The following is a 17,228-nucleotide window of genomic DNA, read 5'->3' as shown; positions in this document are numbered from 1 at the left end:
TCAAGATGCAGTTTGGAGACACTCACCCTCTATGGCAGATACGTCCAGCACGGTGCTAAAGTAGAAAAATAGATTTGAAAGAAATTGCCGGGCGAGATGTTTTGTGACGGCAGGAAGCTCACTCACAGGTCGAGGTGTCTGTTTTCTATTTTTTTACCGATAAAAACAACTGATGGACCACGCAGAGGCTCCGTCCAATGTCACAGATCGCGGCCAATGCGAAGTCATGTCAGAACAGCCCCGTCTGGTGCTGCGTTTACGTACCGTGAGGCAGATAGCAAATGCAAACACGCTCCTCCGTCCGTAGGCGGTCACTGCCTCACAAACGTTCGGCTCACTGTAGAGCAATTATAATACAATTATAATACAATTATAAACGACAGTTTACCTCAGCTTCCAAGTAGTTTAGATAATTTCAATAAGCTAAATATTAAACTAGCTTAAAATGCAGGGTTCAAGCAGAGGGGGGTAAAATTTAACTTTTACAACCGGCATTTTGACAATTCTAAACAAAGCACATTAAACTAACTATACGTATAGCATAATATGTAGACATAGATATATAGGTTACCCCTGGTGTGTAGATTGTTTATTTTTCCTTCCTCATGGGGATGTATATTTGACAGGCGTATAAAATATCCGTTTATTCACGCAGTACTCGAACGCAGCAGCAGGAGACGTGTGACAGACATGTCGTATGGTGACTCAGAGGTGAGTCAGAGCGTCGTGTCCCCGCCCACACCGCGGTGGCGGCCAATGGCGCGCGTGCGGAAAGCGGGTACAGCGGCGAACAGTCACGCAGCTCTCCACAGCTGTGCGCGGTTTAAAGGGACGCCAACTCCCGGTCCATGTACGGAAATCATCCCCCATTAACCATTTAAAGGCAGGTGGGCGTGCGTGTTACTGTATATTCATCCGTGACAGAGATATGAACACATGTCCAAATATTAATTTCTATACATTTTTGTATAGTGTATAAATTCACAGTTCAATACCACAAACGCATCATTACTATAAGGCCACGTGCTATGGTGATAACGCATTAGGTAATATAATGTTGTGATATAAGGTCATCATAAATTCACTGTACACAAGCTTGTATGCTTATGATTTTTTTCCTCAGCTCCTTACTCAACAGCAGACACACACGCCCACACACACACGCACACAGGCTACAGGACATCATTTGCTTTGGATAGTAGATTAAGAGTTTGGGTAACCCTTGGTTTGCATTGACCTCTACTGACAGTAACAGGAACTGCAACACAAAATCCTGCAAATTGGCTATGAGGATTAGAAACACATTTTATGTCACTTCATCCAATGGTTTGCAACAAAAAACACAACTTCATATGAATACTTTTGGATTACTTCAATATCAAACATTACAAATATTGCACTCGACGCAGCCAGATAAAGCTAATATTCTTGTTTTTTCTCTCCTTAAACATCTAAAAACATAAAATGTATTTTGTGTATTGGTTAAATCCGGACGGACGGTGGGAGGAGGAGAGGAAGGAGGACGGAGGAGTAGAGGACGGGAGGATCGGCCTCCCCCAGATCCATGTAGGCCTACAGAGCTACAGGTTCAGTCCACTACAAGGAGGTCTGTGCAACATTTCATCTTGGCCTGAAGAGTTCAGTGTGTTCATCACAGTAAACATCTCTGCTGCAGGGCTGTTGAGTGGACCTGCTTTGATTCGTTTTGCTGGTAATGAACACAAACACGTGGAGGATGATTGAAACTATGGTAACAAGGTTATTAGTTTGAGCATGAATTGATTCTTGGGTCACTCGGGGACAACAACAATCCGACTGTATCACCAACACTCTCAGTCTGTTGGAGCGTGTTCTTTGAGGGACCGGGCTGTGTTGTCCCTGAAGAGGCAGGAAGTCCATTTTTTATCAGTCGGCTTACAAACATGTTAGTTAAGGTTTTTAGATTATATTCAGACAAGATAAAATGAACATCAGATCTCACTTCAGTATGCAGGTGGAGAAATAACAATGAGGTGTAGAAGCGGCAAAATGTGTCAGTTCATGTCACAGCCTGAGTGAAATATCAAAGTTATGATGAGCTCTTTAAATTCTGCCACAAAGACGTCTCGTCATGCGAAAAGTGAAGAACAGAAATACTGTTTTCTTATGACGAGACGTCTTTGTCACCAGCAAAACAAATCAAAGCAGTTCCAGTCAACAGCCCTGTGGCAGAGATGTTTATGCTGCTGTGATGAACACAATGAACTCTTCAGACCAAGATGATGAAATGTTGCACCAACCTCCTTGTAGTGGACTGAACCTGTAGCTCTGTAATCCTACGTGGATCTGGGGGAGACCGATTCCTCCTCATCCTCCGTCCTCTCCTCCTTCTGTCTGAACCTGACGCTGTAGGACCTGATCAGCTGATCAGGTTCAGACAGCTGGACCCTCCATTTTACGGAGAAACCAGCCTTTTGTCTCTAGTTTGATAGGCGGGAGGAAGGACGAGAGGACGAGAGGGGGGAGGAAGAAGGAGAGAATGGAGAGACCCTGTCCAGCTCTTCCCCCTCAGCTCTCCCTCCCCCTCCATGCCCCATCTTACCCTATCTTGCTCCCCTCTCCCCTAACGAGGTCCTTAACCTTGTTACATCTAACCGCCCCACCACGTGCTCCCTTGACCCGATCCCCTCCCCTCTTCTTCAGTCTATTGCGACTGAACTCTTTCCTTTCCTCACCCACCTCATCAACATATCTCTTGTTTCAGGATGCTTTCCCACGGCTTTCAAGACTGCCAGAGTCACCCCCCTTCTGAAGAAACCAACACTTGACCCTCTCTGATGTCAAGAACTTCAGACCGGTTTCTCTGCTTTCTATCCAAAACACTTGAACGTGCTGTCTTTAACCAATTGTCTTCCTATCTCCACCAGAACAGCCTCTTGGACCCCCACCAGTCCGGGTTCAAAGTGGGTCACTCGACAGAGACAGCCTTCCTTGCGGTGACAGAGTCGCTTCACGCCGCGAGAGCGAACTCTCTCTCCTCTGTCCTGATTCTCCTGGACCTGTCTGCGGCATTTGACACGGTGAACCACCAGATCCTCCTCTCCACCCTCGAGGGGATGGGTGTCTCAGGCTCTGCACTCTCCCTGTTTGCATCCTACCTGAAAGGTCGATCCTACCAGGTGACATGGAGGGGGGCCGTGTCGGAACCACGCATGCTGACTACGGGGGTTCCACAAGGTTCAGTCCAGGGCCCCCTTCTCTTCTCGCTCTACACAACATCTCTGGGTTCTGTTATTCGCTCGCATGACTTCTCTTACCATTGTTATGCCGATGACACCCATCTGGTCTTGTCATTTCCCCCCGGTGACACTCAAGTGGAGACACGCACCGCTGCATGCTTGGCTGACATATCGAAGTGGATGGCGACACACCACCTCAAGCTCAACCTGGACAAAACCGAGCCACTGTTCCTCCCGGGGAAGGGTTGCCCGCACCAAGACCTGTCCATCACCATTGATGATACCGTGGTGACGCCAACTCGGACTGCGAGGAATCTGGGTGTGACCCTGGATGACCAACTGTCATTCTCAGCAAACATTTCATCAGTTACACGCTCCTGCAGATTCCTGCTCTACAACATCAGGAGGATTCGCCCCTTCCTCACTGACGAGACGGTGCAGGTGCTCATCCAGGCTCTTGTCATCTCCCGCCTGGACTACTGCAACTCACTACTTGCCGGAGCCCCGGTGTCGGCCATCAGACCTCTGGAACTTGTCCAGAAAGCTGCAGCTCGCCTGGTGTTCAATAGCCCCAAGTTCTCCCACACAACTTCCCTTCTCCGTTCTCTACACTGGCTCCCTGTAAGAGCTCGCATCCAGTTTAAGACTCTGGTGCTAGCCTACAGGGCAGTGAATGGAACAGCTCCTTCCTATCTCCAGGCCATGGTCAAGCCTTACACCCCCGCCCGACCACTTCGCTCTGCTGCCTCGGGGCGATTGGTTGCCCCGTCGCTCAGAGGTCCCTGCGGCCGATTGACCCGGTCGCGGCTTTTTTCTGTCCTGGTCCCTCAGTGGTGGAATGAACTACCCACTGACGTCAGGAGAGCAGAGTCGCTGCCCATCTTTCGGCGCAGGCTGAAAACTCACCTCTTCAAGAAGTACTACCCTGAGCCTTCCACTCAGCACTTATTGTATTTGTATTAGTTTGTTTCTGCACTGTACTCTTGCTCTGGTTTATGCTCTGGTTTATGCTCTTAGATGCTTGTTTAAAAAAGGAGATGCACTTATGACTTCTGGTGACTCGTAGTTCTCTTGAATACCTATGTTGAATACACTTATTGTAAGTCACTTTGGATAAAAGCGTCTGCTAAATGACTGTAATGTAATGTAAAAGGAGGAGAGAACGTGAAGAGGGAGGAAGGACGAGAGGACATTTCAATCAGTGAAAAAAGATCACTTTCCCTCGTTTCCTGCGCTCCTTCACAACGTTGTGATTCAGAGCAGATAATGTGATGAAGGATCTCAGTGGAAGAACCCTTTAATGACCTCCTAACATTCATATCTGCAGACCTGATGGCTCGTTGTAAAACGAGAGACTCGTGATTATTTTTAATGATCTACTTAATTCCCTTTCTAAAGAGCCAAAGAGCTCTTTCTCAGCAGACATGTTGAGTGCTCACAGTGTCTGATCTTAGTAGGAAAAGCACAGGTGTTACTGACAACATTAACATGGCTGTGTTGTGTTCAAGTGTCCCAGAGAGCCGTCATTCATTGTCTTCTGTGTAAAAGGTCCATCAAGTCAAAACCGTTATGGTCAGAGCAACTGACGTGGTCTAAGAGTGAGATAGTCCACACAGGGTGTGCAGGTGTGAGGAGGGTCAACGGGTTAAATAAACACAGAGCTTTTGTCCAAGTGGTCGCTGTTTGAGTCCCGTACAAAACTAAAAGTAAACGTTCACATTTTTTACATTGTCATTAGTTATGTAAGATATTAGACACTAACGACTGGTCACATGACTCGATGGTCTCCTGCTAGTTTATTTTGAAAAGACACCATGCATGTAACGAGTAGAAGCTGACACACCATGCTGTCCCTGACACGTCCAGAGCTAACGCTAGAGGGAAACCTAGAGCGTCAGAGTTTGAAGTTTAGGGCCGCTGACCAAGCGTTGGTATTTGACGAGTTGGGAGTGAGAACGTGTTGTCTCATCACAGGTGTAATCCCGCAACTGAGCACCACGGAGGCTTTGACCTGCTCCGTCTCAGACCTGGGCCGGTGCTCCCCGCCAAAGAGGACCTGGTAATCCTGGGCTCCCGCCATAATCAGCCTCCCGGTAACTTGGATTACAGGCGCGCGCCACCGCACCCGGCGAGAGAGCTGTTCATTCAGAGAGGTTTGGGCTTTTACAAACGTGACGTCATCAGGGCAATCAGCGGAATCAGCGGAATCTCGTGATAAAAACAAAACCTGCAGCTGCAACGTTGAAGGCTGATCAGCATCTGTACAATTGACCTAAAACCTTATTTCAATAAAGATCAATACTTTAATCTCGTATCTTTAAACATCTGTGTGCGTGAGTTTACTATCATCCGCAGTCATGCACAGTTGATGTTTTTCATACTGTCAGCAGATTGCATGATACAATAACTTATATTCACAATCTGTGATTCAAATACAAAGAAGTTAGGCTCGTTCTGGCACTTAATAACAAGACAGTATATTGAGCTGAGTAGTTTAAAAGCAAATCACAATGTGACATTTTCTTTATTTGAACAATAAAATTTAAATTGGGACTACTTTTGTCTCCAACATTTCTACGACAAAGATGCAACATGACACTTAAATGTATGTGTGCTGAGGTTAACCTTTTCTAGATTCTAAACTTCTCAGACTGGTAATTTGTGGTTATTTATGAGCCTCAACCACACAGTTACTTTCCTTTGCTGTCCAAACACAAAGTGAAATCTAACCCCTGTACAATATGCAACATCTTTATTGATTGTTTCTTTTGCATTTTCTTAGATGGATGTTTTAGTACTTCTTACATTTTTTTTACATTATATTTATTGTAATATTTTTTATATGTCTTGGTCATCTTGTTTTTATGGAGCCTCACAGCAAAAGCGCTTCACATGATTGAACCTGTATAACAGTGGCAATAAACATCTTGAATCTATACTTTGACTTTTTTTATAACTTTAATCGACAGACTATACTGTGTTTACTATGGAATTTCTTCGACATAAAATACAATGACTTATTTTGACATACATTATTATGACGTTTCTTTTTCATTTCAACGTGCTATAATATTACACTTCAAAGACTTATCAACATGCCATACTATGACTATAGGGATGGGTATCGTTGGGATTTTATCGATACTCTTATCGGTTCTTTTTGATTATTTTGTGAGAAAAATATACAATTAAATAAGAAAAGAATCAACATTGCTTTATTATTCTTGTATGTGTACAAATGAAGCTGAAGCGGAAGATCAGTCCAGAAGACTCTCTTTACTCTCCTTTTCATTCATAAGCTCTCTGATTGTGGGCGTTCACTTTAAATTAACTAACCAGATTCTGCAGTTTCCTTTAAGCCAATCACATCGCTGCTGTCAACCTTTATAAGTGTTCTCTCTGCTGCTGTCAGTTGTCATTTCAGCATAATCGGATGCGACCCTCCTCCACCCCAGTCACCTCTAGCACCACAATCATGCTACTCATCATCATCTTCATCACCACCAGTGTCTGGACGTGTAAGATCCTAAGAGAAGAGGATTGAGAGCAGATGCATACCTACCTTGATGAAGGATCTCAGTGGAAGAACCCTTTAATGACCTCCTAACATTCATAACTGCAGACCTGATGGCTCGTTGTAAAACTAGAGACTTGTGATTATTTTTAATGATCTACTTAATTCCCTTTCTAAAGAGCCAAAGAGCCTTTTCACAGCAGACATGTTGAGTGCTCACAGTGTCTTAGTAGGAAAAGCACAGGTGTTAAAGTAAAGAATGAAGCCGGAGCATGTCAAGAGGAATGAAACATGATGAAGCAGAGCACATTTCATTCACTTTGTTAAGTCACTCTTTATTTTTGCAGTGTTAACATTAAGAGCTTCCAGTCTGTGTACAGTAAATGGGAACGTGAAAGGCATACAGCAGCTCTCTTTATATTTCATTCCCGGAGAACGTTTGAGGCTGACGGCAGCGTGCCATCTGCAGCCAACCCGTCTTCATCACAGCAGCTGAAGAGCATATCATGCTATCAGCCAGGCGGAATGTAAACATCAAGAGAGGACTAAATCATTCATCTTAAAAGATTCCCCTTGTATTGCACTAAATATTCAGCCCAGGCCACAATCATCAAGAGAACTCTGATGCTAAAAATAATCTCCGTTAATATTATTATCGATAAGAAACGTCTACGGTTTGTTAAAATAAAATCTGTGGAATGAAGTGGAGATGTTGTGTCTGTCGTAGGAAAAACACTTCACTTCAATACTTTTATGTTAAAAGGAAGAGAAAGGGCTCAGGTGTCTTCCTCGTATCAAAGAGGAAAGATGGTGGAAGAAGAGGAAAAGGAAGAAGAAGAGGCACAAGGAAGCGATTGTCTTCCTGGATTCAGCTCATGCAGTGTTGTTCGGTGGGCCGGAGTCAGTGCTGTTTGGGGCGCTCGGGGTCGTACTTAAGGAGCAGGCCGAGGGAGGCGAAGCCGAACAGGAAGGTCTGGACGAACCACAGGCAGCGAGTGGCCGTGTCGCTGATGCCTTTAGTACTGCGGACAAGAACACAATGAACCAAAGTCAAGCCAGCAGCCGTTTCACTGCGTCCAAAATTCTATTTCTACGGACAAATTCATCAATACGCGATGAAGAACAAATGATTAGAGAAGTAAAATGCGAGGAATGCTTGTCATTTCTAAAAGATCAAAATTGGACAATTTGCAGTCAAGATGACCTCATCTGTTTTTGTAAAAAAACAATACTGATGACAAGCTGAAGCACGAGGTGAAAACACGTGAGAAAGGCAGCTTTTAGATGCTTATTTATTCTGACAGTTAGAGCATTTGAGTGAGTCCGTTTCATAATAGGTTTGTCAAAAATGCGATCACATCACCATCTAGTGGACAAATGTGACGGGTTCTTGTCATCCTTACCTGCACATCCTCAATGCAAGGTAGGCCTCATACACGTGGATCGCCCAGGCGGCCCACCACCTGCAACAGACAGACATGTGTAACACTCATCGGACTCTGGATTCTCATTTTATATTCTGTCGAGGTCACGATTGCAATAAAGTTTTTGAAAGTTTAAATTCAGTGACGCGGTCTGAGAACATGGCGGAACTTGACGTTTTTGTCTTCCCTCAAGCAGAGCTGAGTAACACCCCGGGCCGCCATTACATCACCCAAACATCCAAACACCGGAGCACGTCACATGACTCAAATGACGACAACAAAACATTCATCTTTCGATACTCGCCGTCCTAATCCTCTGCTGGTGCTACAGCAGGTCACGTGACTTAAAGGCCTAATTAGCAGAGTGCCCCACCAGTGGAGGTGTAAATGGCTGTGGCTGATCGCGTCTCAGCCCTGTGAGGGTACTTTGCACATCGTTTGATCGTCACGGATGCTGCTCTGCTGTAAAAAGAAAATCTGTCGGTTGCCTTTCATTCTAATTAGGCAACACCACAACGCTTTTAAGAAGAGTAATCGAGTTGCAGTGTATTTACCCTAAGGATGTGATCAACAAGAACACTCTGCCCTGCCCCCCCCCCCCCCAACCTCCTGTTAGCAGTGTGTTCACTTACCCTTTATACATAAGGCCAGCATAGTTATCCACAAGGTGTCTGCAGAAGCTGCCAAATGGACCGAGGTACTGAAATGGGATTGTTTCCGGTGCGAACACGATGCACTGCAACACACACAGAGTAGCGGAGTAGTGCAACGTTAACCCACACAACCTGTGCAGTTGAGAGAAACCTGAACTTTGTGTGTATGTGCTTTTTGACACCACAAGATAAGCTCTGTGAAATATTTGAGCACAATTTTTGAGATTTTCATAGTTTTTTTTCACCCCTTGGAATTGGGTAATTTTGTCATCCAAAAAAAAAAAAAAAAGAAGCAATTGTTACGGTTCACTATCTTTAGAGATTTAACATTTAAGAGCCATGAGATTCGGTAAAGGCACAGACGAAGTAGTGTTCAGCAGATCCAATTGATTGAAAAGCACAAGCAGATGCTGTGTATTTCATTTCTGGCCCTTAAAATGGGTGAAAATAATGCATATTTTGGGCCACAGGCAGTCCCACGAAGTATAATAATATGGACGTAAAAATACAGTTTGATTGGTGTACCAGATTTCAGGGGCTCTAACATAAACATAATCTATAAATAGACGGCAAAGATGGGGGCGTGGACTCATTCCTAGGACCAGTGGTCTATATGTGGCCATATTGTTATCTTCATATTCATATTGAACAAAATATAAGGCTGCAAACGGCTTCCTGTCTAAGACACATTTTAAGGTGTGAAAATGCCAAAATTCATGTGGGCAAAAAAAATAATTAAAATTAAGAAATTCTAAAAAACAAATTCTGTGAGAATATTTTTACGAGATTTATTTTTCGGTGTCAAATAGCATTTAGAATTCTGAACAAAATACAAAACATAAACCTCTATGTAATTTGACACTTAATGACCCTACAATAACCTATTTAATACACATGACGTTTTCATAACATATTTAGCCCAAAACACATCTACCCAGAATTTCAGGGCTCCTTCAACGTGACGTTGAAGTCAAAGGTCTGTTTGTGCCGATAATGACTGAACACGTTCCATGTCCTACAGCTAACCAAGGCGTCCAACGCTGGTTAGCTCTACATATCATCTGTCTGCTCTCAGGCAGGGAGTTGCTGTTTCAGATATACAGCAACAATAATGAGCTGTATACTATGTGTTACAGCCGTAGTAACCACAAAGGGCAGCCTTGTTGAGAGATGTGCCACCGAAATGAAATTTGACGCAGTTCTGGAGGAGAATCAGTTCTGCACCATGTTTGTTTTTTTTTCATGGGTTGGCCTTTAAGTTTTCGTCATGTGAAATCAAATGAGTAGACGTGTTGTTAGGCTGTTAACTCTACGGATAGAAGCCTCATTTTGAATAAGGATTAGGGAGCAAACACTATTTATCTTGAAGAATAATCCTTTGTTTTGCTCACTTATTAATTTCAAAAGCAGTTATTCTAAAACAATTTCCACAACATTAATTAAATCCCATTTGTATCAGTGACTCTAACAGTACAATGAATTTGAAGATATTTTAAAAGGGAGCAAAGTCATTTGTACATCATGTGCATTTATTCACTGTTTCATGACATATCTGAATTTTCAAGCCACACTTCAGCCGAGTATGAAAACTCCCACAGCAGGCTGCAAGTCCCAGTGAAATCTAAATGACATGAAGTAGCATTGTGCCACGCTGCCATTGTCCTCCCCTGTCCACCTGTGACATGTCAGGTATGTGTCCATGTGGACTATGACTGGTGCATGGGAGGCACAAAGGGAGACTGTTGGATGGGCCCCTGAAACCAGGGACTGCGTTCATTATGGTTTGGAAGGCAGAGCCGTGTGTCTTCATGTATTACTGATTATAAAATTACTTCGAAATAAATCAAACTTGTTTAATATTTGTCATCTTCGTTCTGCAGTAAGGACCCTGTTTACATAACTGTGTACGTGGCAAGTGGTGCTAAATATAGCCTATACGAGTACACGCGACCATTTGTATGAATATTTGCACTAACTTCCATGTAAAAGTATACATGTTGGTTCATGTTACCTTTCTGCCTAGCACAGCAGATTTACTCTTTATACAAGTTACATTTTGCGAATATTTTTTACCTAATGGTCAATCCGGCGTATATTTCATTGACCAATGACACATACATTAGCTAAAACAAAACTTAAATACCTATAGGCTACCTAACTTCATTGTTCCAATGGTGCATTTCGCGACCAGTTTATATATATATATATATATATATATATATATTTGCCCGAGAGTACGGGAGCATTAAGAGCATTAAACTAACGTTATCACATTTTGAATGGAGTTTGGCACGATGCGGTGTGTTTTTTAAAAGACAGCGGGCGGTGTCGGGGCAAACATTAGCCAGAGTTAGCTGTTACAGTGGACCGCTAACTCGGTCAATGGACTTTGGACGAACAAGTTAGTTTGAACTGTGGTCTCACAGAGGACTGAAATAATCCTGATAAGATTAGATATCAACGAAACCGTGACTTGACAATGACCACGAAGAGTACTTAAGCAACACAACAACATTTTCACAAAATACCAAGTGTTAAGTTAACTTCCCCGGCGGTTCACGACACTAGCGTTTTTGAAAATAGTACACGACCCGGAGGACATTTTACGCAACACAATGCGGCGGCATTTACAGTGCAGGGATGATTTTACACTTATTATATCTTATTTCGATTACAACTCATAGCTTGATGAACTTACAGTGAAATATCCCATCCCCAGTATCACGGAGACGATCCAAAACGTGCTGGTTCTTTTAAAGTAATCGCATCCATCACTTTTAGCCATAGCTGCTGTTCTGCCGTGCTGCGCTGGTCCCGCTGTCAAATACGACCGTGTAGCGGCGAGAAGAGAGCCGACGGGAGGCAGGACAGGATGGTCGTGGTTTTTTTTCTTCATTTGAATGCGGGGTGTTACTTACATTATTAAATAATTAGTACGGAAACTGCCATGTGTATCACTATGGAGTTTTCTTAATGTTCATATAAATATAAAATGTAGGCCTTTATTAAATTGTAGATTAATAATAACTTGTCACTGCAACGTTGCCCCCTTATTCTTTGTTGATTTCACCACGCAGTAGCTTGTATAAATGCACATGAGAGACGATAAGGGAGCACATATTAAAGACATTAAGGGAGTTACCAACACTGTGACAGATTCGACTTCCGGTAGAATATTCTAATGTTTTCAGTTACCGGGAAATATTCAGTATTTTATAATTAAAAGTGGTTTCAGTGAACATCCGTGTACTTTTTTTCGCAGCTCTGTCCTAGTTCCTCGCCATGTCGTGCAGGATACTACTGTAAGTAGTTCCACAATGTTAAAAAAACGTTATTCTGCAAAACAGCTACACAACACTATAAAGTAAACACTGTCTATAGTTCTCAGTCCTGGTATAATGTTTAGGTAGAGATTACAAATTTATGATTCCATACTGCAGGGAATAATACAGTATTTTGCAGAGGGTGATTCTAGCATGAATACTATACCTTCTGCGAATACTTAAATTGGTCACATACTATAATATTTAATATATATTTCTGTAAGACACTAGTGCGAGGGGATGCATTAAGTAACAATCCCTGTCTTTTAACACTTTGTCCTATTGCCCCTGAAAAGATATTCTGTCAGACAGGCTATGAGTTAGATCAGAAACTATATTGGGGCAGTGTATTAGAAATACAACCTACAACCGCTATTGTGTTGTATTAGACTTTTTTCTACTAATATTCCCAAACAAATAATGCCAATAATGTAATTTTGGAGGTATGCAGCAGCATTTAAATAAATAAGAAAAGATGCACTTAATAAACTCTATAATCATCTGCATATATTTTACCGCTACCAGAGGCCCTACTATGTATATTCAGTACAACCCGTTTATTCATGCATACACAAAATCCAACTATTATTAAAATCACCAAAGGTCATGTATAATGTCAGAATAATTCATTGTTTTGTACAGTTTGTTTATAAAAAGGACATACCTTTCCTCTCACCTTGTAGTTGTGTGTGCTTGTCCACAACTACCAAATTTAAAAAGTGTCAAATTATTATATAAAGTTTGTATTTAAAACTCCAAATATGAAAATCAAACTAAATGCACGTTAATCAAACTACAGGATTCCTTCCAAACAGTAATCCATAAGCTGTTTTGTTGATGCCATCCTCTATGCCAAGTCCCTGCAGCTCAGCAGTTTTCCTGTTTGTGGGATTATGCTTCTCAATTTACATGAAGAGTTAAAATGATCAGATGACTTTTTGCTTTTAAAAATATGCAGATCTCCAAACTAAACAAAGCTCTTTATAGTGATTTTGCATTAGCTGATTAGCCTATATGCTGGACCAGTGCTTAGTTATCTTTAATCAATCGATCATTGTATGTAAACTGGGGTAGATCAAGCATTTAATCTGCTGAAATGGTTTATTGATAAGACTCTTTCCCATTTTTATTATTTTATCAGACTAATTAGATAGTGAAATTACGTATTTTTTAATATGGCTATCCAGAATTCATTTAAATCATTACTTTAAAATGAGGGAGTTTGGCCGCCTTCATCGTTGGCAGTGTGTGGTATAAAGTCTGATAGGATTTGGATATAGCACAGGGAGAGTTGGTGGGACTTTCAGGAGCCGTCTCCACACATGGAGACATTGATTCTGCGAGTTGTCCAGATAAAGATGAAAAAGAGACGGCCTTAGGTTGTTCTGCTGCCTTAGATAACCCCGGGTAGACTTCAAGCTGCATTGTTTTCTAATACACCTACAAATACGATAAATCTGCATCTGAACTTTGCCCTTTAGTACTGTTTGACTTTAGATTCAGCAGGTTAGCCTTTTACATTTTGGACGCATTTGACATGCAGCTCAGGAATCATTCAATTCAACCAACAGGGAAGAAGTCAAAGGTCAAGACTAGAGTGAAAAAGCATAGGGAGGAATATACATATATATATTACATATATATATTTAATATATATTTCATCTAAGTAATTGCATTGTTCCAGCAGCATGTGAGAGCATAGACGACAGGCTTGACATTCTGATATTAAAGCATCTGCGTACAGCTGAGGTGAAGGCCTGGACATGTTTAACCATTTCAAACAGTCCTGCCACTGGCTTTCATGCAGCTATTCTGCGTACTGAGGCTGCTGTCTAACAGTCCAATTCATCAGTGAGTAATTACCCCCCTTTTGTTTACCCTCTTGTGACAGCAGTGAGCTGCTCTGCATGTGAAGAGAAAAAAACTAAATAACAGGAGCCGTTTTGTGTCTCGCTATGGCCTGTGAGTTAACCATTTCTTCAAGACTGTTGTTGGTTGATCAGCGTCAACAGTGTGCAAAGCTGCCGATGTTTGTGCTGAACACCAATCACATGACTCACAGCAGCCACATTTGAATTAAAGGGCAGCCCTGGAATATTAAGAAAGATGTTTGTAATCCTTCTCTTAATTAAAACATCTACTTTAACATTGGTGCTTGGTATCCGTGCCATGAAAAAAATGTATATAAATATTTAAAAAAAAATATATATAAATAATATAATGTATATATATATATAATATATATATAAATAATATATATAATTACTGTATATACACACATTTAAATGGTTTCTACGTCATCATACAATAAAATAGTAGCAAGATACAAAAAAGAATGTCTGTCTTTGGGCCTTGCATACTTTTGATATGTCACATATTCAGCAGCACAAAGACACAAAACAGTCACAGTTCTGGAGTTAAGTGGTATCGACGAGGCTGACGATCACTGAGAGGCTTCCCTTTGTCTCTCCCGAGATCATTCCGCAGTGTGTCATATTTGCCATTGACCTTGCTGCCACTTTGATAGGTATGAGGTGATAACGGGGGGGTTGGAAGGGCCAGAGTACTTCTGTTGAGAACCCATCCTCAAAGCAAAACGAGACCCCACCCCGGCACTCCATGGCCTTCAGTCTCAGGTGATCAATATAAAAGGTACCCTGCTGCAAGCAGGAGACACAGTCACAGTCTCCCGGTGGAGGAACACAGTGTCACACTGATCTCTGTCAGATCAGAAGTCCACTGGAAAGCCATTTGTTCCCAGAGCTTCTTCATTTATTTAACTGCTGCCATGTGGAAGGACTCCAGCAATGGTAAGAAATGCTTTGTGATCTTCACATCAAGACCAGTCTTTGTGTTTTGCTTCATGTCTCGTAGACTTTTGTTTGTAGGATCTATAGCCCTGGATGAGACAGTTAGCAGTGCCAGGGGAATTGGTTTTACAGCACCATGGATGCCAAAAACAGAGAAGCCTCCTCAGAATTATTTCAGATTCGTGCAAACACTTTGGCACCCATTGCATGTGCTGTAAGGCAACTCACCAACCTACTAAATAGGGCGGCTAAAAATCTAAAACTTCTCTGAGAATTTGACATTTTTAGAACTAGCTTTGATATAACCAGTGAAAGAAAAACACAGTGGTAGTAGAATTTATAGATAACCAGAAATTATAATCGTTTATTGTGTAAGGCAGCATGATACAGCATGAACTTAGAAATGAGCACTTTATTCGTATGGATAAATAGCTGGATATCGACACAATACTTGTTATTTCTCCATTCAAAAACTTTAATTTTATTGTGTTTTTTTGTTTTGTTTAAATATTACAGAGTCTGAACTTTTTAAACCAGAAAAGAAAAGGCAGTTAATTATATTTATCACTGAATATTCAACATTCTGAATCTGTGCCTTTCATTATTGCATTAACATTGAATTACAGCTTTAGAAATAAACCTGTTGAGTAACTAAACAGCCTCTGGTTCAGAGAACAACAAGAAGGCTATGGAGAACTTAGAGAAAAGAAAAAACAACAACAACTATGGATCCTGTCTGACGTTGAACCCGCTCCCCCTCTCTCTCCCCCCCAGATGATGCCAGGCCCTCCGGCGCCGGCTCTCATCGCAGCACCAGTCGCAGGAAGAGAACTAGCTTCTCCAAGGACCACGTTGAGCTCCTGCGCGTCACCTTCGAGACCGACCCGTACCCGGGCATCAGCCTCAGAGAGAGCCTGTCCAAGACCACGGGCCTGCCGGAGTCACGCATCCAGGTACACAGTCGCCCAGCCTGCCTCATAATGTAGCCGAGCCCTTGTATCTGCAGGGGGCAGATGTGATGATGATGCAATGAATTAAACCGAGCTGCTTAGAGTCAGTGAAATTGACTGTTCAGATAAGTTTAGGAATTATCTTTATTTATTATTGGAAACTGGTGTTGTTCCGAGATTAAACGCACACATGCAGTGCTGTTCATGTAAGCACACACAGGAGGCCCGAACACACAGAGGGCCGTGTAGCTTGTGTCGTAAGGCCATTTACTCTGCGCTTTCTTATCATAAGAAAGGCTCTGTTTTCAAATGCATCCTGCTTAGAATTGTAGATACCGCTATCACTCTATCGCTTTACTTCGTCTTATCTTTAAAGATGACACAAGCTGTTTTTATCAGGCCCTTGTTTGAGCTCACTGTACAACAAGGCTCTCTGACGGCTGACAGCTGTACTAATTCTGCTGTCCCGCTGCTTCACTGGTGCCTGTTTGCCCAGAAGATGATTAACAGGGCAGATTGTTTTGTTTATTTGTCCCCATCTGAATCTTAGCTTCTATTTTTTTCTTTCTTTCCTGTCCAGGTGTGGTTTCAGAACAGAAGAGCTCGCACCCTGAAGTGCAAAGGAGCCAAGAAAGCTCTGTGGCAGTCTGACAGCCCAGCACGTGACGCCCTGTCTCCACCCCATGTTGTCGCCGGCATGGGCCCGCAGGTCGGCTCCGTCCATCTGCCGCCTCAGGGCCCTCCGCCGGCCTACCCGACCCAGGTGAAGGAGGAGATGGAGGTGGCCTGCTACTACGGACAGCGCCCCCCAGCCTACTCCACCATTGAGGAGCACGGACACTACGGCTCCATGTACGGGCTTCAGCAGGGTAGACCGCTGGGATGCGGCTCCAGCACGCCGTTGAGGGGCTTCTGGTCCCAGCCAGGCAGCCAAACCTCCCCAGTCCCACCCCAGTGGTGCCACTCTCCCCTGGAAATGAGAAGCTACGGATCCAGCTACAGCCAGGCAGCAATCGTGTATCCGGGATCAGCGGAGCAGCAGATGTACATGCCCTGCTCCACCTCCCACGCCTCGACTCCAGACACCCCGGATTCTGGATACTGGGATGCCAGTCTGGAGAGCAGTCCACCAGTGGAAAGTCACTACTCGCAGCTGGAGCACTCGTGGAGCAGGGCCGCTCTGGAAGGCTGCAGGGAGTCCGTGCGCCCGGCACGGGTCCGGTGTGCACCCCTGCCCGAGCTGTCCCTGCTGGAGATTCTGGGGGAGCTACATGAAGACTGGTTGGGAGGAGAGGGACTGGACATCCATGCTACTGGGGATAAAATGCCTTTCTGA

The 17,228-nt window shown here is 43.1% G+C and overlaps 3 protein-coding genes across 3 annotated transcripts in view; 1 reads left to right on the top strand and 2 right to left on the bottom strand.

The window, feature by feature from the left end:
* The window catches only part of LOC116399183 (SERTA domain-containing protein 2-like), a 38,294-nt gene extending 38,071 nt beyond the window's left edge, over window positions 1-223 (bottom strand). The window contains exon 1 of the mRNA XM_031876142.1: window positions 27-223. The gene's annotated coding sequence lies outside the window, so the exon portion shown is untranslated. The remainder of the gene's footprint in view (window positions 1-26) is intronic.
* A 6,823-nt stretch (window positions 224-7,046) lies between these two features.
* tmem254 (transmembrane protein 254) lies at window positions 7,047-11,655 on the bottom strand. The gene is made up of 4 exons (XM_031876167.1): window positions 11,508-11,655; window positions 8,789-8,892; window positions 8,136-8,195; window positions 7,047-7,754 (listed from the first exon to the last, which is right to left on the bottom strand). Exons 1-4 carry the CDS (start codon window positions 11,592-11,594, stop codon window positions 7,634-7,636), a joined length of 372 nt encoding a protein of 123 aa, XP_031732027.1. The 5' UTR covers window positions 11,595-11,655; the 3' UTR covers window positions 7,047-7,633.
* A 3,265-nt stretch (window positions 11,656-14,920) lies between these two features.
* On the top strand, window positions 14,921-17,228 carry mxtx1 (mix-type homeobox gene 1). The gene is made up of 3 exons (XM_031876148.1): window positions 14,921-14,942; window positions 15,717-15,895; window positions 16,473-17,228. The coding sequence occupies exons 1-3, from the start codon at window positions 14,921-14,923 to the stop codon at window positions 17,226-17,228; spliced, it is 957 nt and encodes a 318-aa protein (XP_031732008.1).

The sequence above is a fragment of the Anarrhichthys ocellatus genome, unplaced genomic scaffold (assembly GCF_004355925.1).
Source record: "Anarrhichthys ocellatus isolate YVR2014 unplaced genomic scaffold, GSC_Weel_1.0 scaffold104, whole genome shotgun sequence".
NCBI lineage: Eukaryota > Metazoa > Chordata > Actinopteri > Perciformes > Anarhichadidae > Anarrhichthys > Anarrhichthys ocellatus.
The sequence above is the reverse complement of the archived record's forward strand: the minus strand, read 5'-3'. Positions and strand labels throughout refer to the sequence as shown.

Coding starts and splice junctions, on each gene's coding strand:
- mxtx1 (XM_031876148.1), top strand. CDS start 14,921: ATGTGGAAGGACTCCAGCAATG. Junction 14,943..15,716: donor GTGGAAGGACTCCAGCAATG/GTAAGAAATGCT, acceptor TCTCCCCCCCAG/ATGATGCCAGGCCCTCCGGC. Junction 15,896..16,472: donor TGCCGGAGTCACGCATCCAG/GTACACAGTCGC, acceptor TTTCCTGTCCAG/GTGTGGTTTCAGAACAGAAG.
- tmem254 (XM_031876167.1), bottom strand. CDS start 11,594: ATGGCTAAAAGTGATGGATGCGATTACTTTAAAAGAACCAGCACGTTT. Junction 8,893..11,507: donor TGGGGATGGGATATTTCACT/GTAAGTTCATCA, acceptor TGTGTGTTGCAG/TGCATCGTGTTCGCACCGGA. Junction 8,196..8,788: donor GCTGGCCTTATGTATAAAGG/GTAAGTGAACAC, acceptor TGTCTGTTGCAG/GTGGTGGGCCGCCTGGGCGA.